Below are 10,000 nucleotides of genomic sequence, written 5' to 3'. Positions count from 1 at the left end.
CTTATTCTTATTTTTTTTTCTGTCTTCTCATTCTTATTCTTACACATATTTCCTTTCCAATTCGTATTCTTACGCATTCTTTCGTTCTTCCTCTTTTTCTTCCTTCTCACCCTTATTCTTATCCGCTCCTTCCCTCTTCTTATTCACTTTTTCTTCCTTCACACACACACACACACACACATCATACATATACATATATATATATATATATATATATATATATATATATATATATATATATATATTATATATATATATATATACATATATACATATATACATATATACAGATAGATAGATAGATATATAAATAGATAGATAGATAGACAGACAGATAGATAGATAAATAGACAGACAGACAGACAGATAGATAGATAGATAGATAGACAGATAATAGATAGATAGATACATCAATAGATAGATAGACACCTCACCCATCTTTCTCCCTTCTCCCCTCCCCCTCCCCCTCCCTTCTCCCCTCTCTCACTTCTTCCCTCTCCCACCTCTCCCCTCCCCCTCCCTTCTCCCCTCTCCCCTCCCCCTCCCCTCTCCCCTCCCCTCCCTTCTCCCCTCTCTCACCTCCCCTCTCCCCTCCCTCTCCCCCTCTCTCCCTTCTCCCCTCCCCTCTCCCCTCCCCCTCCCTTCTCCCCTCCCCCTCCCTTCTCTCCCCTCTCCCCTCTCTCACCTCTCCCCTCCCCCTCCCCACAGGATACTCGTGAGCGCCCCCCGTGCCAACAGTACAGAGTCAGTTTGGACTCCCTCGGAAATACCCGAACCAGGGGCGCTTTACGTGTGTCCGCTCGAAGGTGGTGCCTCCGTCTGCTCGCAAATCCTTGTTGATAAGTCAGGTGAGTGAGGAGGGAGGGAGGGAGGGACGGTGGGTGGGTGGGTGAGGAGGGTGGGTGGGTGGGTGGTGAGTGGGAGGGAGGAAGGGTGGGAGGAGGATGGTGGGAGGGAGGATGGGTGGGAGGGAGGATGGGTGGGAGGGAGGATGGGTGGGAGGGAGGATGGAGGGTGGGTGTGAGGGTGGGTGGGTGTGAGGGAGGGAGGGTGGGTGTGATATGAGGGAGTAGGTGAGAGAGGGAGTGAGTGTGGTGAAGGAGGGAGTGAAGGAGGATATGATTGTCTGTGTGAGTATGTGATTATGTGAGTGAGTAAGCACGTGAATGAATAAGAGTGTGTGAGCGTGTGAGTGAATGAATGAATGAATACCTCTCGACTTCAGTCCTTTTTTTTCGCTCTCTCAGGTAACAATCCGTCTCTCTCTGTCTTCCAGGGAACGAAATAGTATCTGGAATCGACCGCTACAAAGACAGAAAGGACTACAGTTGGCTAGGAATTTCACTCGACCTGCGCGAGAACGGATATTCGCAAGTCGTCACGGTAAGCATATGCACACACGCACGCACATAAACACACATGCAAAGATACGTACACATGCACACAGACTCGAACACACACACATACAGGCGCGTACGCACACACACACACACACACACACACACACACACACACACACACACACACACACACACACACACACACACACACACACACACACACACACACACACACACACATATATATATATATATATATATATATATCCATACACACATATATACGTTCATATATGCTGTCTATGCACGACACTACACACATAATATTGTCAGGACTCACGTAAAGAATATAAACAGTAAATATAAACATATAAACATATAAATATAAACAGATAAATATAAACACCTATAAGTAAAGCATATAAACACAACACAAGTATAACCATATAAACACATGTAAACAAACCAACAGACACAAACCTATACAAACATAGATACAAACACACATAAATACAAACATACACGAATCTAAACATATAAACGCACAAGTAAAAGCATAAACAAACATAACCTGCCACTTGTACGAACTACAGACTTGCGCCCATCGCTGGATCAATCAGTTATATCTGCCCAGTGATGATTACTTCATGAACGGCGCGTGTTACTGGGCCGACGTGCATGACCTTCTACAGCAAGATTTCCAACCGGATCTTTGGAAGAAGCTCCTTCCTCTTGTTGATTATAGTAAGTACATTTCTACATTAAGTACATAAAGGCTATAGCAAGTACATTTCTAAGTACACAAAGACTTTAGAGGAAGTACGTTTCTAAGTACGTAAGGACTTTAATAAGTGCATTTCTAAGTACACAAAGACTTGTAAGTACATTTCTAATTACACAAAAGCCTTAGTAAGTACATTTCTAAGTACACAAAGTCTTTAGTAAGTACATTTTAAAGTACACAAAGTCTTTAAAAAGTACATTTCTAAGTATAGTCTATGAGTACTGAATGAATGTTCCCTTGTACACGTGCTATTTCCCCGTGCATTGTGAATTCAGTGAAGACTCACTTCGCCGGAAACAGACATTTAATGAGATAAGAGTGTGAGATAGCTGAGGTCAGTGCCAAAGTCCCTCTCATATCGATCGAGATAAAATTACTTCCTTGTTCGATAAAATATTTCATTTGTATATCTGTCGGAAGGCCTTTGATGGAGCATTGCATCACCTTGCAGCGTCAACGAATAATTATGATGGATAAACCTTTGTTATGTTTTAATTTGCATAATCGGCCAGTCGCCTCAATTATGAGTGAGTACTAACATGCTAACATCAGCATGCTGGGGTCAAAGTCTGTGTGGAAAGAAGAGAGAGAGAGAGAGAGAGAGAGAGAGAGAGAGAGAGAGAAGAGAGAGAGAGAGAGAGAGAGAGAGAGAGAGAGAAGAGAAAGAGAGAGAAGAGAGAGAGAGAGGAGAGAGAGAGAGAGAGAGAGGAGAGAGAAGAGAGAGAGAGAGGAGAGAGAGGAGAGAGAGAGAGAGAGAGAGAGAGAGAGAGAGAGAGAGAGAGAGAGAGAGAGAGAGAGAGAGAGAGAGAGAGACCTATCTAGAACGCATGTCTAAACAAGCATGCCCCTTACGTCCACACAAACATGACACCAACTTTGACTTTTTTTAAAACTGCCTGATTAACTCATACAAACGCATAGGCTTTAATGTCCTGTGTTTCTTCTTCCAGATTACCAGCGCATAAAGGATCCAGAAACGGGGCAAATTGTTTACTATTATCAGCTGGGTCAGGTGGGGACCTCAGCCCATATCTTGCAAGTGAGTAAGAATCATCCGCTTTGTAATAATCTATACACTGTAATTATAAGGGTAATTCTTTTAGTCCCAAGTAAATGGCAGTTATTACCTTTACCATATGGCTTTGTCACGATTATCATATGTTATTTCGTGTCCTATGACTGCATTTGAAAGTGTAGTTTTTGGATTGAGCTTAGTTAGACATAAGCTGATTTCAAGGGCGCTTGTGTAAATTATGATACTCTAGCGAGGAATCATTTTCAGTGTGCGTTTTAATTGATTAATTTCTTGGATCATTAATTATTTTTTTTTTTACTACAGGACGGCAGATTTGTATTAGGTGCTCCTGGTGTAAAGCAATGGGCAGGTAAGGTATCTTTCTCATTCGCTCTCTCTCTCTCTATCTATCTATCATATCTATATCTCTCTATCTATCTATTTATCTATCTTATCTATCCACACACACACACACACACATATATATGTGTGTGTGTGTGTGTGTATGCATATTTCTACGTCTGTTTTCATGTATATAGACAGACAGACAGATAGTACACTACGTTTTCTATTTTTTATTTCTACTATAATGAACATATTTATATTGTCTATTGTCATATGCTATATTTTAATTGGATCACATATTTGATCAGCATCGATATACAGTGACTGGTTACACTATTAAAAATATATAATATATATTAATATATGTAATATATAATAATAATTTGATCAGCATCATAATACATGTGATGATGATGAAGATTTAATATAATGATAATGATATATATATGATATGAGATGATAATAATGTGAGATGATATATAATATATATAATATATGATATGATGATGATAATGATATTAATATAATAATAATGATAATAATGATGATGATGATGATGATGATGATAATGATAATGATAATGATAATGATAATGGTAATGATAATGATAATGATAATGATGATGATGATGATGAAGTTGAAGATGAAGATGAAGATGATGGTGATAAGATAAAGAGCATTTAGCAACAACAGAAAAAAAACAAAATTTAATCAGCAAGCAAATCATAATGCCGCAGGTACAGTCGCGACGGTACAACGCGGCCAATTATGGACAGGAGTCGTCGATTCAACCGTTCTCACTCCTGTCAAGTCATATGACAGTTACTCGTATTTTGGTAAGTTTGGGAAAAGGTTGAATGTAAGTGAATAAATGGATATGAGATTGAAATAAAGAAAAATAATGGTGAATTTCAGAAAAGAAAAGAAAAAATGGCAACTCAAACCCGTACCGCGGAGTAGTTCGATTCGTTAGATTTCTTTACCTTTATTATAGTCAGCTGACACTTAGGATTACGTTTATATGTATTTTATATTTTTAAAAATTCATCTGTGATATACTTCATCGTTTTTTGGTTGGAATTTACTACCTTCAAACACACCACTTTTGTATTTTACTTAAAAGAAACAGTGAATCAAAGTGTTCCGTAGTCAGGGTGAGTTGTCAGTTTTTCCTTTTTCTGAATATAGGCAATTGCTCTGATTATGCACACACGTTTTTTATTTTATTTATTTATTGTTAATAAATTTGTATTATTATATATTTTTTTATATCTTAGGGATTTCCTATAAATGTCTCCTCCCCTCTCAGTCAAATTGTTCCTCCATTTTTGAAAGATGTACAGGATGTGCTTTCAATTTTTTTTTTTTTTTAAGGTGTTCTGCCCAAACATATGAAGGTATCCATGCGCGTTCTCGGCAACCTAGATATATATTATTGATCTCTCTTATATTAGATGAAAAAGAACTCATTATGCTTATTACTATTTCCTTTTTTATAAACCTCATTCTTCTCAGCATCAGTTAATAAATAAAACTTACTTCTATTTCATCATATTCTTACCATTATGTAACGTACCAGCTATAAAAGTATTATTCTCCTCATTATTTCTAACCTCACACCTTCTCACCACATAACTCCCATGTTGTTATGCGATCCTCAGGCTACAGCGTGACGTCTGGGAAATTCTGGGGCAGCGAGGAGCTCATAGCGGCGGGGGCGCCCAGGGCGGGTCTGCAGGGCAAGGTCAGGGCTTGGCCTCCAGACGGAAATGAAAAGAAAATATATACGCATGCACACAAACACACACATACTATATATATATATATATAATATATATATATATATATTATATTGTGTATATATAATATATATTATATATGTATTATATATATGTATATATATATATATCATATATATATATATATATATATATATATATTGTTGTGTGTTATTTTATTGTGTGTGTGTGTGTGTGTGTGTGTGTGTGTGTGTGTGTGTGTGGTGTGTGTGTGTGTGTGTGTGTGTGTGTGTGGTGTGGTATACATATATATGTATAAGTATATGTATATGATTTATTTTTTATATAACTGATATGCAACGCTGTCCAATAAGTATTATATTTATATTAGTTCATCTATTACCAGAAACTTGTAATTCCTCTGGCTCTTACCAAACCACTTGGAACCTTTACACGCAAAAGTAATCTCATTTGCATTACCTGCATCAAACACATTATAAAGCGTTTGTGGATATTAATTCCCTTTTTGCGGAATGTAGTACAGGATAATGATAAATAAAGTAAAGGTCTGAGGCTAAATGTAGGCTCAGAGGTGGAAGGTAGAATTAATTTTTATGTATTTTTCTAATTAATAGGTAAGCCTTTTAAGCACAAATGGCGTCTTAAAATGGGAGGTGTCCGGAACCATGCTCGGCTCTGGCTTCGGATCCGTAGTGGCGGCCGGCGACGTCACGGGCGACGGTTGGGCAGAGCTGTTCGTCGGAGCCCCACTCTATAGCGATCGAACACCGAAAGGTATGTCCTCTAGCTTTTTGAGAAATGGTTTTAAGAACGAATAAAGACGCTTGTCTGCCGGGGATCCAGGACCAATGAATGATACGTAAAAAGCATGCTTGGCGCCGTAACAGCAGGGTCATATGACGCCGAATTTAATGATTGATCGAAAGCAATGTGATGAATAAATACTACAACTAGTATCTTTGAGGGGAGGCAGATGGATTCTGAGGTAAAACAAGGACCTGGGATTTTTTTTCTTCCTCTTAGATTTCGGGAATTCTCTTAGAACCAGTGAATTCCTTGCGATCTGCACACATTTTGACCTTACAGATCTTAGCAAAGAATCCTTATGGATAAAAGATACTGGAGGATTAATGGGGACGGGATTGAAATATCAACTTCTAATAAAATTTTTCTCAGACGTACTGGTCACATTCGTTTTGAAAATTTGCATATCTGTTACGGAAAATGTTGATGATTTTCTCTTTTGCATTTTTCACAAGACATAAGAAAATTTGAAAGAAATATATCTTAGCTATACTATTATACAATTTATAAAGATGTATCCAGTTATATCAAAACTCTTCATGTGGCTGAAGAATCAACACTTACTTTTCAAATCACCGTAAATGCAAATGATATTGATACCAGTTAATATTACAATGCTTTGTTGTGTACTATCAAGATACTCCATGAACTACGACTAAACGCATTATGGTCGCCATTGTGGAATGTTTTCCCCACTTTTCATCTACATCTCGCATAATCAGTCAAGAACTTTGAACTCAATCATCTATCCATATTCTCTACAACTTCCCGACACTGTTGTTCCTTCACCGCCCCTTTCTGCATATCCAGGAGGCGCCGCGGAAACAGTGGAGAGAGGAGCGGTGTTCGTGTACAAGCGAGGTGCCGCCGAAGGTCTGGTCCTCCACCGCCACCTAAGGGCCAGTCCCCCTTCCCCTCAAGCCAGGTTCGGGGCCGCCATCGCAGTCATCGGGGATATCGACCGCGACGGGTTTCAGGGTGCGTGGGGGATGCGTGTGTGTTGGGGGGTAGGGGCGGTATTCACGAGAGGTTATGAATTCCGGCATTTGTCTTTGGCAGAAGTAATTTGACTTTGGGATTTTGTATATGGCTCCTTGCGGAAATGTCCTTAACACGTGATATTTGTTTATGAATCGGCCAAAGTTAAAGATAAGTTTGGAAGTGTTCTACACACGTATGTGCGGTCTTCAAGTTGTCCTTACGAGACGCCGACACCAATAATGCGATTTTACAGTAGTTGAAGGTAACTCAGAAATTATGTGGAAAACTTTCCTGCCACTCTGAAGGTAACTCAGAAATTATGTGGAAATCTTTCCTGACACTCTGAAATTATTGTCAAAAGTTAATCGAACCGCTTCCTCCTTTACTTAGTTTTATCTTAGATAAAAACAAATGGCGCCGCGCGTCTTCTCTGCCGACGCAATGACAACAGACGTAAAGGGTAACACGCAAATATATGAATATAATGTAATATTTTAGTCATTATATACCTGAGATTCCCTGCAATAATAATTTTATCTAATTAATAAATTGGATCATTATTATTTGTGTTGTCTTTTAGGATGTGTATATTAGTACTAGTTCAGTGTTATCTTGGAATGTGGCAAAGAGCGAGTCAAAGGCAAAATCGCTAAGGACAGTCTCTAAAACGAGTCACAGACGAATCCCACGACGATCTTGGACTCAAAGTCTGTGTTTATTCCTCAACTTTGTCAAAGAAAATTTCTTGGATACCGCTCCTGCTTCACCACTGAAATACTTAATACAAATTCCTTCTTCGGGAACTAGATCATTTAATTCTTCTCCAATATTGTCTTAATGAAAAAAAACTGATTGATATTCACGGTTGAATTAGTCACATCCAAGAACTACTGAGGCTGTACTGATGAGCCTTTAATGGCAGAATACTATAAAAACTATCAGAAAAAAATGAAATTTACTCCTCATTACCACGTATATATTGATCCATCATATATGGCCCTTCTTGTGAGTAGAATCTGCATATATACTTGCTTATAAATAGATGATACGTAGACCTACTATTTTACGTAATAAATGAGGGTGCGTAAGTCTAAAGGTGTTCTGAGAGCAGTCACCGGAAAATACGTATATCGATATATTTGCCTTAATACGTTCTATCTCATAATTGTAGCGCTATTATGAACATATCAACGCTTGTTTTGCCGATGAAAGTTCGAATATTCAAAACATTTAATAAAAGCATTTTCGGGCAATTGGTTTGAGGATGTCATATTTTCACATATGCTAGCTTATATGCTTGTAAGTAGATAATCTTACATAGACCAACTTACAAGTAGAATCTGCTTATATTTACTTGATTATTTGCTTGTAAGTACAGAATCCTACATAGACCTACTTACAAGTAGAATCTGCATTTATTTACTTGCTTATATGCTTATAAATAGAGAGTCCTATAAATATAACCCTACTTGCAAGTAGTATCTGCATAAATACCCGCTTATATGCTTGTAAATAGATGATACTTATATAACGATGTCACGCTGCAACACCATACGCTTAGAAGACGCCTTGAGCACGCTTTAGTACAAAGCAGAACCCACCTCTTGGCTTCTTCCTCTTTATCATTTCCTCACTCTCTCGCCTCCAGACGTGGCAGTGGGCGCACCGTATGAGGACGACGGAGCGGGCGCTGTGTACATCTTCATGGGCGGCCCTGACGGCGTGGGCGGCACCGCGAGCCAGCACCTGAGGGCGCGGGATTTCGATCAAGCCCTCAGAGGCTTCGGGGCGGCGTTGTCCAGGGGCGTCGACGTCGATGGGAATGGTTACCCAGGTAGGCTCTAGGCTCGGCGGCGGAGGCGGGGCATCAGCTGGAAGGAGGAGGAGGGTGTATGTGCGTGAATGTGTGCGTACGTAAGTGAACAGAAATGCTCTGTCTAACCAACTAGCTGTCTCTCTATATCTGTCTACGTCTATGTCTGTCTGTGTATACATATGTCTATGTATATATATATATATATATATATATATATATATATATATATATATATATATATATATATATATATACGCTCGCGCGCGCGCGTGTGTGTGTATATGTGTGTGTGTGTGTGTGTGTGTGTGTGTGTGTGTGTGTGTGTGTGTGTGTGTGTGTGTGTGTGTGTGTGTGTGTGTGTGTGTGTGTGTGTGTGTGTGTGTGTGTGTGTGTGTGTGTGTGTGTGTGTGTGTTGTGTGTGTGTGTGTGTGCGCAAGCCTGAGTGTGTATATGGTAAACCCCTCCTTTCTCTCCCACCTGCCACAGACCTGGGCGTGGGCGCATACGCGGGCGGGGGCGGCGCGGTGGTGGTCCGGACGCGCCCCGTGGCCACCGTGGACGGGCGTGTGAGCAGCGACCGAGAGGTCATCACGGAAGCCGGCCAGGAATTCACCGCCTCGGCCTGCCTCTCCTTCGCAGGACACAACGTGCAGGATAAGATAGGTCTGTGTGTTTTCTTTTGTTCTTTCTTTTTGGAAAAGATGGGATCTGCATGTCGTTTTATTCATTGATCATTTATTGTTTTAACTATTTGTTTTTTATCTTTTTTTTTGAAGATTGGATTTGTATGTGTTTTGTCATTTTTGGAAAAGACTGGGTTTACGAGTAAGTGTGGTTTTATGTGTTTGTTGTTGTCCGTGCTTACGTTGGGATGAAGGAGATACAGTGTCTTGCTCGAAAAGAAAAGGACTGTACGTGGCTGTTCGTGATTACGTTGATGGACAGAGCTGTATGTGGATGCTTCCTTTTGTGTAAATCAGTTTAAAAGACAGTTTAATAGACGGGGATTGCTTATATCAGCTCGGTGGAATGCCGTAAAGCGACGTGGAAACTTTTTCCAAGATATTGCACAGCAATATTTAATGCGACACCTTCACGTGTGGCTCAATATCAGTGATATCGCATAGCACACACACACACACACACACACACACA

At 39.8% G+C, this 10,000-nt stretch overlaps 1 protein-coding gene across 1 annotated transcript in view; it reads left to right on the top strand.

The window, feature by feature from the left end:
• Window positions 1–10,000, top strand: part of LOC119589899 (integrin alpha-PS3-like) — a 24,449-nt gene that overhangs the window by 2,505 nt on the left and 11,944 nt on the right. The window contains 11 exon segments of the mRNA XM_037938539.1: window positions 709–848; window positions 1,277–1,383; window positions 1,934–2,084; window positions 3,075–3,163; window positions 3,464–3,509; window positions 4,222–4,320; window positions 5,146–5,228; window positions 5,859–6,018; window positions 6,859–7,026; window positions 8,678–8,863; window positions 9,332–9,508. Coding sequence (XP_037794467.1) covers window positions 709–848; window positions 1,277–1,383; window positions 1,934–2,084; window positions 3,075–3,163; window positions 3,464–3,509; window positions 4,222–4,320; window positions 5,146–5,228; window positions 5,859–6,018; window positions 6,859–7,026; window positions 8,678–8,863; window positions 9,332–9,508 — 1,406 coding nt within the window.

This window comes from Penaeus monodon, chromosome 26 (assembly GCF_015228065.2).
Source record: "Penaeus monodon isolate SGIC_2016 chromosome 26, NSTDA_Pmon_1, whole genome shotgun sequence".
In the NCBI taxonomy this organism is placed as follows: domain Eukaryota; kingdom Metazoa; phylum Arthropoda; class Malacostraca; order Decapoda; family Penaeidae; genus Penaeus; species Penaeus monodon.
Note: the sequence above shows the minus strand (reverse complement) of the source record. Positions and strands in the feature narration are given on the sequence as shown.